This window comes from Perognathus longimembris, chromosome 3 (genome assembly GCF_023159225.1).
Source record: "Perognathus longimembris pacificus isolate PPM17 chromosome 3, ASM2315922v1, whole genome shotgun sequence".
In the NCBI taxonomy this organism is placed as follows: Eukaryota; Metazoa; Chordata; class Mammalia; order Rodentia; family Heteromyidae; genus Perognathus; species Perognathus longimembris.
In genome coordinates, this window is record NC_063163.1 from 82,045,823 (window position 1) to 82,069,143 (window position 23,321).

General features: G+C 49.7%; 1 protein-coding gene across 1 annotated transcript; it reads right to left on the bottom strand.

The window, feature by feature from the left end:
• Positions 1 to 9,384: 9,384 nt before the first annotated feature.
• Positions 9,385 to 20,163, bottom strand: Hspb8 (heat shock protein family B (small) member 8). Its single transcript, XM_048342865.1, has 3 exons — positions 19,350 to 20,163; positions 11,860 to 11,923; positions 9,385 to 10,517 (listed from the first exon to the last, which is right to left on the bottom strand). Exons 1-3 carry the CDS (start codon positions 19,714 to 19,716, stop codon positions 10,358 to 10,360), a joined length of 591 nt encoding a protein of 196 aa, XP_048198822.1. The 5' UTR covers positions 19,717 to 20,163; the 3' UTR covers positions 9,385 to 10,357.
• Positions 20,164 to 23,321: the final 3,158 nt, after the last annotated feature.

A 23,321-nucleotide genomic window follows, 5' to 3' on the forward strand; every position in this document is an offset into this window, starting at 1 on the left:
ACATTATATATATACATACATGTGTGTATAAATATATATACCATTTAAGTGCTGCTAAGTTGGAAAGTACATATAAACTTAAAATGAAAACCAACACATCTAACCCTCCTCTGCTCTGAAATATTATATATTTCTTTCCAAGGTTTCCATTTACTGCGAACTTTTACATGAGATCATATTATGCTACTGTGTTATGATGTTACTATGAAGCCAGGGCCATGTATATGCTAGGCAACCTGTTCTACTTGAGCTGCAGGCCCTCTGCCCTTTTTGTTGTATCTTTGAGCCTGGGATGGGCGGGAGGGGTTGTGCTGTCTCACTGTTGATCTTCCTACCTCCACCTCCAGAAAAGTGGGGATTATAGATAGGTAGGATGACACACAGCCTTGAACATACTACCTGGCAGCCTGATGCGTTTCTTGTGCTGTGATCGTATTCATAAAGACCATTTTTCCCCATGGTTTCTGTACCTGCAGCACGTCCCACTCAGACAGGGCTGTCGGAATGCGTGTGCTCAGTGCTCACCCAGCTCTCTGTCCATCCGTCTGCCTGTCTGCCTGTCTCCACTTGGCTCTCCTAATGCAGACATCTCCATTGGCACCAGGAGAGGTCCATAAAGCCCCACCCACAGACCATGCGTTTTGAGGAACCTCAATTCCTCGGGGCACAACCGAAGGTGGCTGCGCAGCACAAGCAAGTTCCTTTGAATGGCGGAAGGTGGTTCCCAGGTCATCGTGCCCTGGGCTCCACCATTCTTCACCTCCACAAGGGATGGGCTTTGTGTTTCTAGAGTCTTCTCTTTGGCCTCTTCTTGGTGGTCGTGTTCTAACCCCGAGTTGTCTCTGTTTGGGGGAGACACACTGGTGAGATCTGGAGGGCTTTGTTGGGAGGGCGCCTCTGATCCGGGCCACAACCACGTCTCTTAATGTTCAGTAGTTGAACGTTAATTGATATTTAGCCAGCAAGTGAAATACTGAATACTTCAAAACCCGCCACGGGAGCCGGGAGCAGTGGCTGGCGCCTATCATCCTAGCTACTCAGGAAGCTGAGATCTGAGGATCTGAGATCCTGCCTGGGCAAGAAAGTCTATGAGACTCTTATTCCCAATAAACTCCTCAGAAAAAGCCAGAAGTGGCACTGTGGCTCAAGTGGTAGAACGCCAGCCTTGAGCACAAAGAAGCTCAGGGACAGTGCCCAGGTCCTGAGTTCAAGCCCCAGGACTGACCAAAACCAAATCAAACCAAACCACTAAAGTGCCTGGTATAGTGTTACTATAATTGTGATTATTTTTCAAGTTATAAAAATACTTTATTATTCTCTATTTTTTTATGATAGCTATTGCCTGAAGTCCCAGCTACTCTGAAGGTAGAGATTGAGAGGATCACAGTTCACAGGCCCCCATATCAATCAACAACCTGGGCATGGTACTCTACATGCCAATAGTCCCATTGATGGGGAGGCCCAGCTGGGAGGATCATAGCACAAGACTCCATCTGAAAAAATAATGCAGTAAGGGCGGGAAGTGGATGACTCAAGTACTAAAACTTCTGCTTAGTAAGTGCAAACCCTGAGTTCAAACCCCAGAACCACCCCAAAGAGAAAGCCTCAGAATCTGTCTCAGTGCAACAGTGGGCTGTGCAAGACAAAGGCAGCTCTGGAATGGACTCTCTCCCCCCTCCCTCAGAGGGTACCCTGGAAGCAGCTCCGGGGGTGGGGGCATGTGGGGGCAGCATGTATGCTGGGGACTTCTGTCCTGCGTTCCACAGCCCGGAGACATCCAGTGTCTGCCGGCCGGCAGGTAAGGGCATGGGTCTTCTCCAGCTGAAATCAGCACGTCCCCCATGGGCTTCTGTGATTTATTTACCAGCAACAGTTCCGCTCTGGGGTGGAGGTTCTCTGCTTTCCCAGTGGCTCCTTCATTTATCTTTGTTGGCAGTGGAGGCCTGTGGGATTCCCCCACCCCCGCCAATGGGCCTGCTGTGTCCCGCTGCTCAGGAAGAGGGTGGGTGTGAGGGCTGGTGCAATGTTTGCCTTCTCACCTACAGGAGTGCCCTCTCGGGTCTGCTCCAGGTGACAGGCCCTTAGGGGGAAATAGAGACCTACATATCATTAGAAGAGCTGCCTCTTCACAATCACAGGTCCTTGTTAGATGTCAGGATCAGATTGATCTGGGCGCAGATGCCCGCTTCTGCTGTTTGTGAGTCATGTAGCTTCAGAGGAGGGAATACTGACACTTATTCCTTGCAGAAGAAGGAAGGCGTCTGGCAGCTGGTAGAGACCCCCTACAACACATAGGAAGTACTTGTAGATGGTCACTATAATCGGATCTTTATCCTTGGCTCTGTTCCTGGGGGCTCCCAGCTGGTCCTTGGAGGAGTAGTTTTTTGTTAGGTTTATGAAATACCAGCAGCTGGGAAGAACTTAGAGGACAAAAAGCAGAAAAGCAGGCTGATGGCTACGTCGAGGATCTGACTCGATGCTGATAGTCTGTGTGGCGTCCAGGTGAGTCTTTTTGTCTTTCAGAGCCTCAGTTTCCTTTTCTGTAAAATGGAGGGAGTGATGAAATGAGAGTCGTCATGGAGAGCACCTGGCCTTGACCTCCAACACTGTGTTATGCTTTATGATCTACACACACACACACACACACACACACACACACACACACACGACACACGGACACATGGACATCCCAGGGACAGAAAGGGAAACAGAGGCCCGGGTTGTGCAGCAACCCTTCCCTAACTCCTGTTCATCCAGCCAGCCTTATAACTTCTATGGCCCTGGGTTCCCAGATGAAGTCAAGTGAAAAAGGACATCCACCTCCATTCCTGGAGAACTTAGAGACAGAAAAGCTGAATTCCTGTCGGGAATATTGTTGACTTGTTTTAGAAACGACAAACGATGCTACAAATGTATTTTGATGTTATGGTGGTGTCTGCTTATCACAGTGAGAAGGGACTTTTTTAAATGGATTTTTTGGTAATTTGTTTAAGTAGTTGTAGAGTTTTGGCTCGACAAGTCAAGTTATGCGAATGATGCATCTTGAGCAATGTCACTCCCTCCCACCACCCTATCATTTTTCATCCCCTCTATTTTGGCGTATATCCACTGAATGGAAAGACTGCATTTGCCAGCCCTTCTCCCCTCTACTCATTCATTCCTTCCCTCCTCCTGCACAAAATATGTTTCAGCTTCCTGGTTTTATCTTGTACAATAAATTTGAAAAAGAAACGTGTTGGGAGCTCCGTAGAGACAGCAATTGCCATTCCCTGGAGGGGCAGAGGAGGAGCTGGGGCTGGTCAGACACTGGCACCTTTGACATTGAGGGATTCTGAAGCATTGTGGGTAGACCACACAGGACCACACAGAGCTGTTACCAGTTTCTGCAGGCTCTGGCTCATCAGGGCCATGTGGAACCCAGACTGTAGAGGGAACTTTCTGTGCTGGGTGCCCCATCTCCTCCCAGGACTTCAAGCCAGCCCTGGGCTCCCACCAGCCATTCTGCTGTGCCACTCATCGCCAAGCTGGCCTCTCAGCTCTGTTTGTGACACCGCTGGTTGCCTGGGAAACGAGTTCTGCTCCCAGATCTCTGCTGAGGAATGGGTGGAGCAGGGTAGGGCCGATGAGCTCATGGACAGTCCTGCAGATGTTTACTCTGGGGACTTGGTAACCACTGGCCAGGCCTGGGCTCCAATTTCTCCTGCAGGAGTGGGGGTGGGGTAGGGAAGGACACAAGCAGGGGTTCCCAGGACTCAGACAGTGGGGGTTCAAATCCCAACTCTCTTTCCTACTTCCTATGTCACCTCAGATAGATGGCTTCCTTCTCTGGTTCCTCTAGTCAAGACAAATATCACCCACAGCTGGGTACTCATTGAAAGGGTTAAAGGATGGGATGGATGGACAGACAAGGGACGGTGGTGGACAAGACCCCACGTACCCCATGGATGGGGTGGTTCCAGGAAGAGTGCTTCTGCAAAGGAGGCTGACAGAAGAGGGAGTTCTTGGTCAGGGTTGTAGAAGAAGCTAGAGGTTGAACTGGATTTAAACTCCTGAGTAGCTGGGATTATAGGAGTGAGCCACCATACCCAACTGGGGACGACTTATTTACTGCATTGTCAGGTGAGATCCTGGAAGCTTCGTCAGAAATCATAGGTCTTTGGGTGACACAGCCACCAGCTGAGTCTTTGTCTTGGGTATTGGCATTGCACCTGGAGGGTGGGGCGGATGGGGGGGGGTGAAATCTGGTTAATGTTGTCTAACCTTGCACTTTCCAAACTTGTTGGCCCGCAGAACCTTCCTTACTCTTTCTTTTTAAAAATAGAACCCACAAGCTGGGCACTGGTGGCTCATGCCTGTCATCCGAGCTGCTCTGGAGATCTGAGGGTTGTGGTTCAAAGCCAGCCTGAACAGGAAAGTCTTTATCTTCAATTAACTACTCAAAAGCTACAAGTAGAGCTGTGGCTCAAGTAGTAGAGTGCCAGCTTTGAGCAAAGAAGAAAAAAAAAAGCTCCAAGACAACAACCAGCCCCAGAGTTCAAGTCCTGGGACTAGCACACACACACACACACACACACACACACACACACACACACACACACACACACACACACGGGAAGCCATTCTGGAAACTGCCAAACCAGTACAAAATCTCAGACACACCCAGAAAATGGCTCAATTTCTACCTTTTCTACAAAGACTTTTTTGAACAACTGTGTGTGTGTGTTGCTAGCTTAGATCTGAGATGCGCACGGGCACGTGTGTGTGCAGGAGGGCATGCACACACACGAGTTGTTGACAGCAAACTTTGTCACCACCCTGCTGTGGAGCTGTGGATTTCCTGAGCTGTCACTGAGAGGTGCAGAGCCAGCCCTGTTGTCATGTCACACAGCCCTGAGGGAGCGCCAGCCCACGTGGGGATGGTCTCAACACTGGATCCCTTCTGTGCTGCTCATTCTTCTCTCTCCTCCATAGCCTGAGCTGCTGGGGGCTGGGGCAGGAGGAGGTCAGTAATAACCAATCACAGGTGCCGCTGGGTTTGCCATGTTGCAGGAGAGGATGGTGAGATTCAAAGGGACCATTTCATCGGCGGCACTGGCTCCTCGTGCCTTTCTCCTCTGCCACACACTCTCCTTCTGTCTCCCCACCTGCCTGCCTCCCGTGTTGCTGGCTAGCAGCTCTGTTCTGGTTCCGAATTGGAAAATCCGGGTTTAGAGTTGCTTCTGACCTATATGTCCACCATCTCTGAAGACAGGAATATCTTTCTACATGATGGGCCTTCTCCCTGGCCCCACTTCAGATTGCACTTGGGATGCGGTTGACAAGAGTATATCTGAGCATGGGGATGTCTGCTTTGCCACAATCAGGGGACTCAGCAGGCCCCAGCAGCCAGGGGGCAGGCCCTGCAGATTGCCTGGAGCTGGCTGCACCTTCCCACGACCCCCTGGGCCCAGAACATGGGGTGGGCAGGTCCTCTAGTAGGCACACCCCCTGCCAGCTCCAAGTGTGGGCTCACTGAAGAGACGGTATTGATTTTCATATTATGATGAATAGTGAGTGTGGGGGTGGGGGGCGGGGACAGAAGAGGAGGAGGAGGAGGAGGCAGCCACAGATTCCTGGAATTTATTTCCAGGCACATTCATTTGTTTCCTCCCTTCAAGGTCAAATCAAGTCATCTCCATACATCACTGCTGGCAGCTGGCTGGCGCTGTGAGACCTGGGGATGCACAGTGGACAAACTCTCTGGAAGCTGGGTTGGGGAGGGGAATGGAGGTGCAACCCAGGCATCTCCTGTTCCCAGAGCACTGGAGGGAAGGCTTGGTAACAACCCTCCTCTGTCATCTCTTTAGAGACACCAGTGGAAGTCATGTCATCTATTTTGAGGCTAAGTCTTGTGCCTTTGGCCTGAAAGTCTCAGAACTATAAAATGAGTTGGCTCCTGGAGTTCGAGTTGTTGTTTTTTAACCTTGGGTATAACTTTCCAGGGTGACCCACAGTCCTCTTTCATGCAGCCATTCATTCATACAATTCATTTATTCACTCAGTCTTGCCTCCAATATCACCTTTCCCATAAAGGACAGGATTGGACTACATAGAAAAGAAAAACTGAACCTTCGGGGGTTGACATGCAACGATTGCCTATCTACAAGTGATATGTGTTAAGGGCTGCTTGTATTTTAATATGTGCCTATATTTACCACCAAGTGAACACAATTCTGGGAAGTGTCTTAGGGAGATACTGTGTGGCACACCCAGCAGACAGTTGTCAGATGGAGTTATTGTGACCCCCTCACAATCTTGCAGGTGGAGGGGTTAGAAAAAAAAATTTGAGGGGAGGTCTGAGGAAATTGTGATAAGAAGGGATCAGCCAGGCAAAAAGAGCCGTAGGCAGAGTGCTTACAACCAAGGAAAGGCACATGCAACAGTCCTGGGGTCAGGGATGTACTTAAGGAGAGGAAACCCCGTGTGTAGGGGCTTTCAAAGGACAGAGCTGGGAGAGATGAAGGTGGAAGGATGAAGAGGCAGGCCACACAGGACTTTGATGACAGTAGAGAAGAGTTTGGATTTCATCTGTTCCATCCACTCTTCTTTCCCACAGCTGTGAAATGTTCCTTGATGGCTGGCACTCTGTGAGGAGTCGGACTCAGTACAGAGGCTCTGAGGTAGGGCTCTGCCTTTGGGAGACCTACAGTCTAGGTAAGATCAGGCAGCTGGAACATCTATACAAAGAGCTTAAAATGGAGCACTGAGCACTGTAGTTTTACCTTCCAGATCAACCTGCCACTTATTATTTCCTCCTGGTGCCTCAGTGACTCTGTTTATCCTTTTAAGAAGATGCCTGGGGTCCTCTGGGCCCTTGGCCTGGCTGCCATCTTGGGGACAGGTTCTCCACTGGTCACTGTGGGAGTCCAGTTTGGAAAGAACAACTTGGCTTTTCTCATCCTCTCGCTCACAAGGGGAGAAGTAACCCATCCAACGCCTAGCCCTGTGTCTTGCCTTCAGAAGGTGTCCAGCGAATAGTTGAATAAATATTGAATGAATAGGGATTGTGCCCCACCCCTGCTACTCCCCAGACTTGACTAATTCCTATTAAGAGCAAAGAGCAAGCATCAGTGTGGGGGGATTTCCTGTTACCACGATGGTTCTAGTATATGACTATCAGAGAGTTACAGCGCAGTGCTGTAGTGTGAAGGGCTCTGCTCAGCCTGGTGGGAGACCCAGCACAGATCCCACTGGAACCCCAAGGAGGGGACCCGAGGAGGACTGGAAATTTTGGTAGCTGTGTCCCAGTGGGCATGCCTGGTGGATAAGCCCTCTGGAAGCTGGTCAGGGCCGGGAATGGCAGTGCACCCTGGGCATCTCCTGTTGCCATAGCACTAAAGTGCGGGCTCTGTAACAGCCTGCCTATCTGATATGAAGAGCAGAGAGAAAGGTGGTGGGGTGAGAGAGGGGTGGGGAACTGGGGCTGGGGTGGGATTCAGTTTGGGAGAGATCAGTAATTTGTGCGTTAGGCAAAGAAGTTTAGACTTCCTCTTTAGAATAATGAAAAACCATTGAAGGATTTCCCAAAGCAGCCTGCCCTTCCCCTGGGCTCCTCTGTTTCCTTCTGCCTGTGAGGCATCTCCTACCATGGCCCCAGTTTGCTCAAGTGTCCCCACTGGGCCTGAATCTCCAGCCTGATGCCCGTGGCTCTCCTGGGGAGCACCAACCCTGACCCCGCGTTAGCTTGCACGAACCTATATTGCCATGTCTTCTCTCTCCGCCTTTCCCACAGTTGGGATGGACTCACTGAAGGCCCGCTTCCATTTGGTTTTGTTGTGAGCTGCTTGCGTGCAGACACTGTGGCTCATTGCTTGCTGTATCCTTGGTTCCTAGCCCAGAAACGAGCAGAAAAAGTGCTCAGGAAATAGTCATGAATTCTGCTGGCCTTGGGGTGTTTGGAGAAGATCCTTGTGGAGCTTTCTCAAAGGCAAACATGGGTTCCAGTTCTGCCTCCATTGTGTGGCTAGTCCCAGCTACTTCTCACCTAGTCTTCCTTCTTCACTAGGAAGTCAACATCTACTCAGATAGGATTGGCTCTAGGGGTGGGACATGTGACTCAGGCCTGGCCAATCAAAGCACAGATTTCTTGCTCTGCCACTTAGCTGAGAAATGGATGGCTGTGTGAGCCAATCAGAAAGACACTCAGCAGGGTATCTCCTCCTTGTGATGTAATAAGAGGGTTCAAGGAGGAGGCGAGGGACAGGAGTAGGGAAGTGGACACAGAACACTGTGGGGCCATATCAGATGGAAAGAAACGGAGTGCTGTGCACCTCTCCAGAGCCCTTGAGCCCACCTGGAGCTGAACGCAGACCTTATTCTGGAGGGTGTGGGAGGGGGTGGGTATACAGCAGCACACAGCCCTTTGTGCCCACATCTGTTTGAGTTGGGATTCTGGGCACTGAGCACTGAGTGTGTCTGCAGTCCTCTCCTTCCACCCATGTTCAGGACGTGGCTCCCCACCAGCCTGCCTCCTGTTCCCACTCTCCACTGCACACTTTCACCCTCTCCACTGCTACATTCTTGTCCTCCTTCCTAACAGACCCTTGCTTCATTCAGGGGTGCTGTTTCTGACCTCACAGGACAAACCAATATGGATCTAAGTCCATGGTTGCCACCCCCTTCCCTCTGGCTGGGGTTTGATCTCTGGGTAGATATGTGACCCGTGGGTCAGTGACATAAAAGAGGATGTCCCTCTGCGAGCTTCTAGAAAATGTGATTGCTCACTGATGAAAGAAGCCAGGCAAGAAGATTGGCTTGTTTACTTTTTTCCATTCCTGCCTTATGAGGGATTTAATTCCTGCTACATGGGGGTGAGGTGGCTGGAACAGCTGCAGCCACATTCCAGCCATATCATGGCAGATGATGTAGAACTATGACGATATCATTTCTTAATGGGGCAGAGGAAACCAATGGAAATACTCTGCGATCTTGGTAGAACATCTGAACAAACAACTCTAAACTTCTTGTGAAGTTAGATAATAGCTGTTAGACAATAAGCCACTGTCCATAAACGTCACTATCAGAAGCCATGGCACCTGCTCCTGACTAAGGCAATGCATCTAGGTGATCTGCAGCTCGTTTCTCATGAAAGGAAGCATGGAGTCAGATGAACCCTGTGTCTCACGCTTGTGGTCCTAGCTACTTAGGAAGCTGAGTTCTGAAGATTACAGTTCAAAGCCACCTGGGCAAAAAAAGCCATGAAACTACTTTTATCTCCAATTAATCACCAAAAAGCTGGACACGGAGCTGTGGCTCAAGTGGTGGAGTGTCAACCTCAAGTGAAAAAAGTCCCATTCCCAACACCAAAATCAACATATGAACTCATTAAAGACAGACAGCATCGAATGCTAAGAACACGAACTCCTTTATTGTTTTGTGATCATGGTTCTTATTTATTGTTCTTTTGTCCTAAACAACAGCATAAGTCAAACAACAATGACATACACACACACACACACACACACACACACACACATCCACTTCCTACCCTTACAATATCGCTAGCCTGGCTAACAGCTTATCTGGCCTTTGATTGGTTCCTGGCAGAGCTGTATGGAGACAGCTCTCTCTGCTTAAAAAAAAAAAAAAAAAAAAAGAAAGAAAGAAAGAAAGAAATCCTGACTTGGACATAGGGGACAGAAGAAAGTGGGGACCGTAGCCAGAGAATTAACTATCAACTGAGGGGCTCCCAGAGTCATTGGGGCAGGGGAAGAAGCATGCTCTAGACATCAGGGAAGAGGAGGGAAGGCACTGTTTGCTTTTACATGGTTGCGGGATGGTTCCTGCATGGAGATAGAAATATTTAGAGCCCTTTGTAGGCCAAGGGCTCTAATAAACACTGTGAAGTCAGCCAATGGGCTCCATTAACCAAACTGCATGGGAATGAGAGCCTGGTGCACGAATTGCATGATGGGGAGGCCCCTAGAGAGGAGGGGAGGGGGAGAATCCCTGTACACGAGATGCCGAGCAAGGTGCAATGTAAAATGTCAAGTCCCCATCTGTTTAGTTTTGCAACTACAGACACTGCAGTATCTTCGTCCTGATAGAAAAGGTAAAGAAAGGAGGGGGGAGCACAAAACGAAACAATAATAATAAAATTAAAAAGACAAAACAAAAACCAACCAAAACTCCCAGTTACTTTGACCTAACAGCAACCAAGCATGGCCTTCCAATTGCACCCTCTGATGGAGAACTCGATTACTACACTAGGCAGGGACTGTGGCCATTCATTCTCCCCCCTGAAATCTGAGAGACGCTAGAGTGATGTCATCTGGAGTCAGAGAAGCCCTGGGGTGAGGGGGAGGAAGAGGCTGGAGTCTTAGGAGCAGGGGACCTCAGGGCTGTCTTGAGGAAGCTGGTTGTTGAAACTGTTCTCTCCAAAGGGCGCGTATGGGGGGACCTGAGGGGCCTCGATGATCAGCAGGCCCTCAGGAGACAGCGAGGCAAACACGGTCACAGGGTCCACTTCAGCAGGAAGCCTGGGGAAAGAGATGTGAGATGTGACTCCTCCATCCACCCGAGACACAGGTGTTTATTTGTAACCCATCTTTGCCAGTTGTACAGGCATGGGGGAGGTGGCGTGGTATACAATCTGTGTGTGGTGGGGGGAGGGTGTTTGCATCTCTGGCTCTGCCTCCTTTGAGCTGTGAGATCTGGGGAGCTCACACAATTGCTCTGGGCTGTTTTCTCATTTGTAAGAAAAAGGCGGGGCAGATAATAAGATTAAACTTGTATGGCATTGTGAGCTGGAATGTGAATCTGCATTGGAAAACAGCAAAATGCTACAGCAGTAGAGTTATAGAGTTAGCCTTGGTGTCTAAGGATGGATGGGCAGATGGGCGGACCCCTGCAGAGCATTATGTAGCCATGAAAAAGAATGAAATGATACTGTTTGCAGGAAAACAGCAGAAATTTTAGATCATCATATTGAGCCATAGTGAATGTTTTTGCTTAAATGTGGAGTCTTGACATCATCATTATCATCAATAATAATTATTATGACATGATTGTAAAATGGGGACTGTTTGAGGGGGGCAACAGGGGAGGGAGCGGGTAATGAGAGAGTGATGGGGAGTAATACATCATACATACATATAATATATATAATAGATGCTATTTCCATAAATGTATGTTTATATATATGCGTATATTTTCACACACATATGAAAGCAGCATAATGAGCCCACTTCAATAAATTTACAATTGTAAGGACACAACTGTAGTGGTGTCCCTGTGGTGCCATTGATTAGTACAAGATAAGGAAATGGTAAGAAAAAGATCATGGATCCTAGGACCTTCTGAGCCACCATCCACTGCTCAGTTATGCAGCCAGGTAGGTTCTGCTGCTGTCTCCAAAGGACAGTGGAGGAAAATGAAGTTCAGAGAGGGCAACCGCTTTGCCCAAAGTCACACTGCTGGCACATGACCAATGGGAGAGCCAGAATTGGAATATCCTGGGCTCCCTCGGCACAGTGAGCCAACTGTGAAGGTCTTGGAGCCTCCTCTAGAAACTTCAGTGGTAGAGATCTAGCCTTGAGCAAAAAAAGCTCATGGGCAGTACCCAGGCTCTGTGTTCACATCTCAGGACTGCCAAAATCATAATCTCATACTCATAATCAGTAGGGGGGAGTTGTTAATATCCCCCTGGCTCCACACTGATGGGAGGGAGGCTTGCTTTGGGCTCTCCTTGGGGGATCCTATTGCAGGTTTTCTATGGCATTCTCCCCCCCCCCACCCCCCACCACACACACACATTTAGGTTCCCAGGCCCTCATCCCCTCAGATTGCCCTCCCCCAGACCCACCCTGTAAGTTCACTCACTGGATTTTCTTCGTGAAATTCTTGGAAACAATGCCGCCTTCGTGCTGCTTCTCTTCATGTTTGCCTGGAAGAGAGACGAGTCACCTGCTCAGTGTTGCGAGTCCTCCTGTGTCTACTGGACTCCTGTCCTCAGCTCCACCCTCAGCTCACCCTGTGACTTCCCAGTGATCTAGACGCCCAGGGGCTGAGCCTCGGGCCGGCCTGCCTTGTGGACATGCCCGGGAGCCCAGCTTTTGGCTGCCTGTGAGGTTGAATTCAGAGGAAGAGGCAGGAAAGAGGCTTGAGCTGTGGTTTGTTTGTTGGTGGCCAAATGTGAGTAGACATCCTGTGTTCTACTATCCCTTCTCCCCCAAGCCCGTAGGAGGCTCTGGGAGAGGTGGGTGGGGATTCCCCAGCCTCCTATGAAATCACAGCAAGGCCTAGGTCCAAATGGGCTTGTTTTTTTTGCTGATCCTGGCACTTGAACTCTGGGCCTGGGCTCTGTCCCTAAGCCTCTGTGTACTCAAGGCAAGTGCTCTACCCCTTGAGCCACAGCGTCACTTCCAGTATATGAGTAGTTAATTGGAGGTCAGATTCAGGGAGTTTCTGCCAGGGCTGGCTTCCAACTGTGATCCTCAGATCTCAGCCACCCGAGTAGCTAGGATGACAGGAGTGAACCACAGCGGGTTTGGCTAAGTTTTTGCGTGGTCCATCTTTTGGCTCTCTGCCTCCTGAGTATCTGCGAGTACAGGCATGAGCAGCTGCACCTGGATCCTTTTTCTTTTCTTTTTTTCCTAGAGGTGGCTTCAATTTCTCTTTAAACAAACAGGATTAGTGCCTGGTAGAGCCGATCATTTTTCACTCTCTTCTGCTAAGTGGGGCCGCATTCCACAGTCCAGGGCCCCACTTTGGAAGGGGGGAGGAGGCTGGCTGTTCAGAGAAGCTTTGAAATCCTGAAATAACCTTGTGAAGATGTACTATCTTTTTGCAGTCCTGATTTTTTTAAGCTGACAGTTTATAGGTGATTGCATTCCTAATTACTTTTTAAAAATTATTAATTATTCCCTTAGTAACTTTCTCTGATTGCAAAATCCATGCATATGTATGTTAGAAAATGTTGGAAATAAGCTTACAAGAAAATCAAAATCACCTATAGTCTCGCTCCCCTGGGAAAGCCACAAATAACATTAAAAAAATGTTTCAGACATTTTGTTCAGTGTTTCTCAGAAATGCACCAATAAGCCAGGGCAATGGCACACAGCTGTAACCCCAGCACTGGTGGCTCACAACTGTAATCCTAGCTACTCAGGAGTCTGAGATCTGGAGAACAGAGAAAGAAAAGCCCTTCAGAGACCCATCCTCAAGATGCCCAGCAAAAAGGTCAGACTGGAGGTGTGGCTCAAATAGCACAGCATCAGCAAAGGAAGCACAGGACTCTGAGTTCAAATCCAAGTACTGGCAAAAACAAAACTAGGAAAGAACCGCAACATCCTTGTTATATAGTATACATGTATATTACAAAATCTTACCACATGGGACCATTCCATGACCTAGGCTTTAAACCTGTTTTTTTTCTCTTGCTTAACACATTACAATTATTTTTTACATGTTGCTAAATATTCTTTGACAACATGAGTTTAGTGGCTGCCTTATCATCTATTGCGGGAATATGGAATACTGTAGTGCATTTACCCAGCCTCCTACTTTAGGGCACTGACTGGATTTCCAACACTGGGAAGGTCCTCCCTGTACCTACTGTGGACCTCCCTCCCTCCCACACCCCCCAGTCCAGTCATCCATCCATCCATCCATTTACCCATCCACCCACCCAATTATCCATCCATCCGTCCATCCACTCATCCATTTATCTATCCATCCACCCATCCATCCATCCACCCAAATATCCATCCATCCATTTACCCATCCGCCCACCCAATAATTATCCATCCACCCATCTATCCATCCATTTATCCATCCACTCATCCATTTATCTATCCATCCACCCATCCATCTACCCACCCAATTATCCTTCCATCCATCCACTCATCTATTTATTCATCCGCCCACCCAATTATTCTTCCTTGTCCTTTTTTTTTTCTTCTTCTTTCAGTACTGAAGATTGAACCCAGGACCTCATACACACTCAGCAAGCACTCTAGAACTTGATCGAAGCTCCCAGCCCTTTTGTTTTTATTTTGCTTTGAGACAGGGTCTTGCTCCCTTTGCCTGGGGTGGCCTGGAACTCCTGCCTCTGCAAACTGAATAGTTGGGATTACAGGCATGCATCACTGCCCCATCTTAGACTCTCCAAGCCTTGGTCCCTTGCTAAAAGGCCTTCAGGAAAGCCTGCCTCTGTTTACCCCTCCATTGCAGGGAGGAGGAGGGGCCCACTCCAGCTCCCTGGCAAGGAGGACGGGCTGCATCGACAGGATTCATTTTTAAACAGAAGCTTCTGGCAGCCTGGACCTGTTCTGTGAATGTGCTGTCACTCCAAAAGGTTTTTCTGCCAACTCGGAGACATCAGCTCCCTGTCTATAATACAGGCTGTGGCCAAGAGGGCACTGTGTTCCCTGGTCCCCACCCACAAGGCCAGGGCCTAGAGGGCACTGTGTTCCCTGGTCCCCTCCCCAAGGCCGGGGCCTAGTGGCCTCCTGCCCCAGGGCCTCTGACTCAGCTCTTCTGTGAAACTCATAATGGAGGGAGAGGAGGAAGCAGGATTAGAATAACAAATTTTCTCCAGGACTTCTAATGCCTCTATTTTTCAAGTTTATACATCCAGGACAGTACCCAATACATTACACGAAATAGGCAGCACATTATTTAAATATAGACTTTGTGCCAGGTGCCTGGCTCACCCCTGTCATCCCAGCTACTCAGGAGGCTGAGATCTGAGGATCGTGGTTCAAAGTCAGCTTGGACAAGAAAGCTGATGAGACTGTTTACTCCCTGTGAACTACCAAAAATGCCAGAAGGGGAGCTGTGGCTCAAGTGGTAAAGTGCTATATAGCCTTGAGTGAAAAAGCTCAGAGACAGTGCTCAGCCTGTGAGTTCAAGCCCTAAGGACAAGGCACACACACACACACACACACACACACACACACACACACACACTTAGTGTTAGGTGGTTTTGCCCAACTGTTGAAGGTAGGCTGGGCTATGTTCAGTAAGCCAGGACTACGGAATGTATTTTGAACTTGGAATGTTTTTCCTTTATGATAGTTGTTTTTATGGCAGGGGGGAGGTAAAGGGGTAATAATCTTACCCCAAGTCAAGGAGCTTCTGAATTCTTGGTGTCTGCCACTGCTCTAAGCACCACCCCTAGATCCAGTCCTTGAGTTCCATAATGAGTTTAGGGAGCACCCAATAATGGATGGAGAAAATGACATCAGAGAGGTTGACTGGCATGTCCAGCATCACCCAGCTTGGAAGGGACGGAGTGAAGATTCAGAAACAAACAGGGTTTAGACTCGCAGCCCTGCTCTGCCATTTCCTGGCCCATCTCCTCCCTCTTCTGAGCCTCAGTCAATTCTTCCTTGGCCTTTGTAGATGGGAATGAGTCACCGCTCACCTTGTAAAGTGTAAATTGCTGAGTGAAGATGGATGCAGGACACTTGTGGTTTACTTTGATATTTAGAGAAAGGCTGGGCCCAGCCCCCCAGGAGTCAGCAGTCATTGCCCCATGGCCAGCGATTCTGCCTTTCTTATTAGCTTCCCAACCTACATTGTCTATTTAATTTGTAAAGAGGAAAAACTGCCTAACAAAGAATTATAGAGGGGGTGGATATGATACAGGCACATTTTGTGCTTGTATAGAAATATGACTGCAAAATCTGCCCGGAGACCATGGCTCCTGTGTGGAATCCCAGCTACTCAGGAGGCTGAGATCTGAGGATCACAGTTCAAAGCCAGCTGGGGAAGGAAAGTCTGTGAGACTCTTATCTCCAATGAACCAGCCAACAAGGCCAGAAGTGGAGCTGTGTAGCTCAAGTGGTAGAACACCAGCCTTGAGCAAGCAAGCTCAAAGACAGCACCCAGGCCCTGAGTTCATGTCCCACACACACACACACACACACACACACACACACACACACACACACACAGATGAAATCTGTTGCCATGTTCAATTTAACATATACCAATTTTAAAAAAAAAACAATAATGTGCTCTGGGACCTATATAAAGAAAGGGTTAAAAAACAACAACAAAACCCCAACATGGCTCATGAAACATTGTACTTATCACCTAACTTATGGAAGAGACGTCTTTGTACAACTACTTAATAAGACAAAAACAAAAAAAGGGAGGAGCGGATCATGATTTGCAAAGAAAGACCCCCAAAGACGCTCTGGGAAAGGGGCGATATCTGTACCTAGGTGGCTTGGAGCCAAGTCCCCACCGGAAGCTGGTGCAGGTGCTGGGGACACATGATCAGCCCCAGCAGAGGGAGAAGGTGGTGTTTCTGGGGCAAGCAGAGGCCCCTGGATTAAGGAAGAGGGGCAGGAATCAGGCCTTGGGGCTTTTTAGCCCATGTCTGGCGGCGCCCTCACAGAAGGAACATTTCTTGGCTGGTAGCCACAGGGTAGGGACGGGCGCGGCGGTGGGGGGAGTGGGGAGATGGGAGATCATGGGCTGTGGAAATCTCCTCCTCCTCCCGTGGTCAGATAAATGGGCCTGCCTGGTTCCTAAATTGCATTGACAAATCAAAGGCTCTGATAACTCCCGAAGGGAGGGGACCTGCTCCAGATTTTATTTCATCTGGAACCTTCTAAATCTCTAGACTCCTCTTAATCCATTTCTTGGGTATCTTAACAACACTGTGGGGTGTATCCTTCACCAACTAGTTACCAAATCCCGCTTTCCCAGTCGTAAAGCCGAGGCCCCGCAGACAGTGGGCTTTAACCAGGACAAAACCATTGGAAGTAGACTCAGTCATGGAGCCTCAGCTACTGCAAGAGAGGTGCAGGTAACTTAGGTTTCTCTGGGCCTCAGTTCCCTTAGCTGTAAAATGGGTGGCGCTGGTGTTAGGAGCTTTACTGGCACACCTAGGAAATACCATGAGTGTCCAGTAAACCAGCCCAAGTGTGCATTTCACAGCGGCCTGGCACAGAAATACTGGTGGGAGGGCAGGTTTGTCTGGACGTGGTGCGGGATGCGACTCCGGTGAGATGCGGGCGAGGCGCGGGCCGGCTCTGACTTCCCTTGCTAGCTGCTTTCCTATGGAGCCAGGCTCTGGGTCCACTTCTTTAAACCTCTTCTCTAAAGGGGAAGCTCTTGGGGGTACTCTGAGTAAATGTGGGGTCTGGGATTTGGAGCTGGGGTCATAACTTGTGCATCTAAAAGTCTTTGTGGGGCATTTTGGTCATATTTAAGTTCAAAGACCCATTTTTACAGCTGCAAAAACTGGGGCTCTGCAATGTAATTGGCTGGAGCTGGCTGTAGGCGCGGTGCCTTCAGGGCTGGGGTGGAGCCCAGCTGTACAGCACTTGCCTCCTACCGGCCAGATCTTGGCTTTTGTCCCCTCCACTGCCAACGGAACAATAATCATAGGAACAACAACAATAAAGTAAGGCAGGTGCTGGTGGTTCACGCCTGTAATCTTAACTACTGGAGGCTGACGTCTGAAGGTTGTGCTTTGAAGCCAGTCCAGGCAGACAAACGCAAGAGAAATCTTATCTTCAATTAACCAGCAAAACTACAGACATGGAACTGTAGCTCAAGTGGGAGAGCAAGAGCCCTGAGCAAAAAAGCTGAAGGAAAGTACCCAGGCCCTGAGTTCAAACCCCAGGACCAGCACTAATATAAATAAATAAAATGAAAATATAAAAGCACCTTCACAGAAGTGATCTGGGCTGGGCAGTCTCTGTGAGAGCCTCTATAATTAAAGGCAGGACAGGACAGAGGTGTGCAGACGGCAAACTACCCCCAGGGTAGTGTGGAGACAGGCCTGTGATTAACCCTGCAGGCCACCAGACAGGCTGGGGATAATTACAATTCTCATTTTACAGATGAGGAAACTGAGGCATGGTGTGGTGAAGACTTAGTCTGTACACATTGCTCTAGCTAATGAATAGCCATCCTGGGATTTGAACTTGTGTGTCAAAGGAGTAGCTATCTATGATCAGTTGGGACCTTCCTGGACACACACACACACACACACACACACACACACACACACACACACAAAACAATGAACAATTCCCACTCCTCACATTCCACATTGTGCAGCCACTTGAATCCCGGATTTCCACATCAAAAAACACACAGAAGTGAAATCGGAGAAGTGAAATCGGTTTACATCCTGTGTCTTAGTGGTCGAGCTGGTTTCTTTGGAACTGGTGCCTGGCTACACAGCCAATTTTGGGCAGCCCTGCCGAGCACCCCCTGACCAACACGTAGCCTCTACACCCCGCATCAGAACGATACACATTGTCCTGGTGTTCATCGTGCTGCCAGGAACAGCGTTGAAGCCCTTGGCGCCTCCCCAGCCTGCTGCTGCCTCTCCCTACCCGGCCACTATTTACCATGGCTTTTATTGATTTCCCGGCCGACAGGCCTCTGCCAGGAACACACTCTCCTTAATGGAGGGTTAATTGGTAGGGAAGGAAAAGCATGGGCTTCATGGACGGTGGAGCTCTCCCCCCTCCGAGGATCTGGGCCCAGGTCTAAGTGCTATTCAGGTCTTGCTGACTCATGGGATAACCTTGGACCCATCTCCCCTGGGCCTTCCTTAGCCTCCTCAAATGCACAACGGGGCTAGACACCCTTGTTACTGGGGGAGGGGGGGGGTGGGGAGATTAGTTTGGAGAAGGAATAAAAGAATTTGAACTCAGAATCTTGGCTCAAAAAAAAAAAGAGAGAGATCACTTCTTTTCTGATTGTCAGACAGCCTTGGTTTTGGAAACTGTGGTAGCTTTGAGTAGATTATATTCACCACCCTGTGCCTCAATTTCCCCTCGTGCTATTAAAAAAGGGAGAGCTAAACAGGACCCACCCCAATGGGCTGTTGGAGAAACTGAGGCATTTACCCACACCTGGCAGATGGTTAAGCTCTCAGGGGTGCTGCTGCTCTGCGGCCTCAGTTTCCTTCTGCAGGGTGAAGGGACGGGGTTGTTGGGGACTGAGGCTGATGATTAAAATCACCCCCCACCCCAGACCTGGGTTGCGACACCAGAGTGTAATAACCTCTATTTCTTCTTTGTCTTTTCAATCTGCTTAATGCCCACCTCCCCCCATGCAATCATCTCTAGTTCTATTTTCCTGCCCCATCTGGTGTGGACATAGCACCCCAGGCCCCAGCCTCTGTGTCAAGTGAAGACTCCCCAGACAGAGAGCAGGCCAGAGAGGAAAGCTTTTTCAAAGAAGATAACTTTGTGGGCTGCATTCTTGAGCTCTGAAGTCACCTGTGTGTCATGCAGCCTGTCACACAGTCTCCTCTGAGGGAGCTTTGTTGGGGTGCTCTCCAGGGCCAAGGCCTGCCCATCGCCTGTCCCTGCACCCATCCCTCCACTCACCAGACACCTCCACGTAGCCATCCTTGGTCTTCACCATCAGCTCCTCGGGCTTGAAGCTGTGCACATTGACGCACACTTTCCATGGCTCCCCGGGGAAGGGTGGGGGGCTCCTGCCCTCTGCAGGCACCCCGAATCTCGCGGTGGCGGTGGGCCCCCGAGGCACCATTCCTGACCTCAGGGTCCCGGGCCAGGCGGAGGAGAGCCGTGGCAGAGCCCAGTCGGGCCAGGGGGCTGTGAGGTCATCGGGGAAGGGGTCCACGCCAAAGCCATCGTCCAGGAGGCGGGAGGATAGGGGCGAGTCCCGGAAGGGGTCTCGGCGCAGTCGGCTCGGGTAGTGGCAGGAGAAAGGGATCTGACCGTCAGCCATGATGACTGCTGAGCTCAGAGGGGAAATCGAGGCTCGCTGCCTGCCCAAGGTCACAGGTAAAGATGGCTTTCAGAGCCGAGTGTTCCAGATGAGGAAATGCTGCTCTTCTGGCAGAAACATCCACGTCACACAAAGGCAGTTCACGCCACGTTGGGGGGCTGGGGACCCCCTAAAAATGACCCCCAGTGAGTTCAACAGCACCCAGAGGACCCCACTGCTCTTCAAGCTGCTTCAGCAATGATCAGCAAGCCACTGGACGCCCAGGCTCCCAGCCAGAGATGTGGAGGTCGGCAGACAGAGGAGCCAGAAGCTTAATAACCTTTGGGGACGAGCGCCTAGAAACTTCTCCTGGCTTCTGGGCTGGGAGCCTTCTATTTATTTGCTGCTGGGGGCTGGAGGCGGGTTCTGCAGGCACCTCCTGTCACTGGAGTATTCCAAGGTGATGAACCAGCCCCAGAGAATCCGCTGAGAGGGGCAGCTGAGCTCTGAGGCCAGGAAGGGGGGTGGACAGAGGGTGGGCAGGGGGGTGGGAGGGGCCATGGCTGGCTTCTTGTCCAGCCCTGGCCTCTCTGGACACAGTCTCTCCCTCCCCGCAGCTGCTCTGCTGGCTCCTCCCCTCGGTTGCCTCCCTGCCCTGCTGGAGGAGGAGCGTCCTACCAAAGCTGGGCACTAAAGCCCAGCTATTAATAACCCTCTGCCTCGCCTAGGGCTCATGTCACCCTCTGGAAATACCTTCCCCACTGGCCTTGCTGCATCCTGCCTTCCTCTCCACCCCCACCCCCCACACACTCTGGGAGAAGAAGAAAGACACAAAGCTCAGCTGATCTGGAGGCCTTAAATTAGAGTCCTGGCTCACAGAGGCTCACACTCACGAGCCTCTGAGAATGGTAGACAGATTTTTTTTTTAAAGCAAGATTAATGTCCACATGCTGGGTAAATTGTGGCAAAGGGGCTGCTGAGGTGATTGTAGTAACTACTGGGATTGGGGCGAGGTGGGGGACGACATTGATTTAGCACCAGAACCATGTAAGGCAAGTGAGAAATTATAATCCAGAGGCAGGTTGGGGGGCTGGGGAGGATGTCAATGGATGGAAGCAAAGCAATGGGCCAGCCAGGTACCTGAGGCCCATGCCTGTAACCCCAGAATCTCAGGAGGCTGAGATCTGAGGATTGAGGTTCAAAACCAGCCAGGGCAAAAAAAAAGTCTGTGAGTCTCTTATCTCCAGTGAACCAGAAAATCAGAAGTGACCCCGTGACTCAAAGTGGCAGAGCATTAGCCTTGAGCAAAAGAACTCAGGGACAGGGCCCAGGGCCAGAGTTCAAGCCCCATGACTGAAACAAACAAACAAATAAGTATTTGAAGTTCAAGCCCCATGACCTAAATAAATAAAAGTTTTTAAAAAGTCAAAGAGCCAAGAGCTAAACTGTATGGGTTCCAATCAAGAAGAAAACAAGTATTTTTTGGCTATGCCAACGAAGAGGATTCTGGCTAAAGAATGACTAGAGAGATAAGGTGAGCTGGGGTGGGAGGGGATGAGGAGGGGGAGGGGTGGAGGATGAGGATGGAGGATGGGGATGGAGGATGGGGATGGAGGATGTGGGGGGGTGGAAATGAGTAACCCATCAGATATGGAAGATGACAATGCATCTAGGATGGAGAGTGTTGCTAAACTGACTTGCTGTTTTGTAAAACAGGATGTCCTCAGAAAACACACTGAGAAACCTCAAGGAAAGTTCAGGAACCAACTGTGACGTGAATCCCTGGACATCTCTGAGTCGCTTTCCCCTCTGTGTAATGGGCCTGAGAGAAGAGCAGGAGGCCCCTCTCAGGCAGCCCTTGGCACAGGGGGATCTGTGCTTGTATGTCTCTACTTCTACCTATCGGTTGCATAATGCTTGTTGTGAATTGGGCCCTGCTCTGAATGGGGCTTTACAAATATCAAATCATGACAGTCCAGCCTCGTAAGGATTGCCCCTATTTTATTTTTACAGATGAGGAAATGGCTTGGAAGCACTGCAGGCCAATGCTTTATTTCATTCTGATTGTTTTGTTTTTGTCTAGTTTTAGTTTTGTGACCGGCTCTTGCTGACCTGGAACTCACAATCCTCTTGCCTCAGCCTCTCCATCTCCAGCGCTGGGATTACAGGTGTGTGCTACCACACCCTGGCCTATTAAAGCTGTTAACAATGCTAAGGACCCAACATACTCTCTGCAGGTAGGCGGAAAATCAGTTCTGAAACCCAGGCCCCAAAAGATTCTTCACCTAATGGAGGTGGAACGAGAGTGTTGAGGAATGTGATGAGTCATGAGTAGGGAAGTCATGTTGATCAGAGGCAGTGCTCTCTATGAGGTAGTTGGCTAAAAATAAGGATAGGGACAAAAGTAGCCCCCAACTACCCTAAGTCTCTGCTTCCTTTATGAACTGCTGTGGGTATTGCATTACCCTCTTGCAAGACTTGATTAGCACCCATGGTGCAGGTAGAGAACAGGTGCAGAACCTTGGCCTGGCGCACAGGTAGAGCCCAAGTGGAAACATGGGTTCTTGTGGGTCCCACAAGAATGTCTGAGTGGGTGGCTAAGTGACCCCTAGTCTTTTCTCCAATGCAAATACCCATGCTCCCTCTGTAAGAAATGATCCAGATGGCCACACTGCCCAAAGATCTGGGATGACTTCACCAGGCTGGAAGCTTCCAGCTGTCATCATGTTGGGCCTAGAATCTTCCATTCTCTCTGTAATTACAGCTGGGTGGGGCTGGATGAGTTGGAAGCCAGCGTCAATGACACACAGGAGAATTCTGAGCTGCCTTCCACCAGGCAGGGACTGGGGTAAGGTCCTTGAGTGGGTGTGGTGTGGTGTGGTGGAGTTAACCGAGTCCTCCCATGTGCACATGTGTGTGCATCACATGTGTGTATGGGGGGAGGGCAGTGTGGGTTGGAGGTGGTGCTATGGTAGCTATGGAGTTGCATGCATGTAGATGAGCTTCCTAGGCTTGTCATGCTGCTTCTGAAGAAGCAGGGTCACAGCCCGCATTTATGAACCACTGACTCCATGTCTACAGTTCTAATTCATGACAGCATAGAGCCATGGATGCAAAGCCACCTGCCCCAGAGTCACACAGTCTGAGTGGACTTGGAGCCCATGGTAAGAATCGGGGCAGAATAGAATGATGTGGTCCACATGACCGGTTCCCCCCTCCCTTCCCCCAAGGCTCCAGCTGCCTTTCTGGGTCAGCCTAGCTTTCCATTTGGGGAAGGTGAGAAGGGAGGCAGCTGCTGGCCTGCTCTGCTGACGCGGCCACCTGGTGGGAACTCAGATAACACAGGTGGAAAGTGGTTAGGACATGTCATAGGCTGTCACCAGCTGGGTTGAAATACGGGGCCAGAATGAAAGGAGAGTCCCTGGTGTGTGTGTGTGTGTGTGTGTGTGTGTGTGTGTGTGTGTGTAAATAATAGATGTCCCAGGAACCTAAGAGAAAGTTCTCATGGCTGCTATCATTTTATTTTATTTCCTTTATTTTATCCCAGAGAGAACGTTCTCATTGCTGCTATCTTTTTATTTTATATTTTTGTTGTCAAATGACTTAAAAAATGTGCTATCCACATA

Coding starts and splice junctions, on each gene's coding strand:
- Hspb8 (XM_048342865.1), bottom strand. CDS start 19,716: ATGGCTGACGGTCAGATCCCTTTCTCCTGCCACTACCCGAGCCGACTG. Junction 11,924..19,349: donor TGGCTACGTGGAGGTGTCTG/GTGAGTGGAGGG, acceptor TCTCTCTTCCAG/GCAAACATGAAGAGAAGCAG. Junction 10,518..11,859: donor AATTTCACGAAGAAAATCCA/GTGAGTGAACTT, acceptor CTCTTTCCCCAG/GCTTCCTGCTGAAGTGGACC.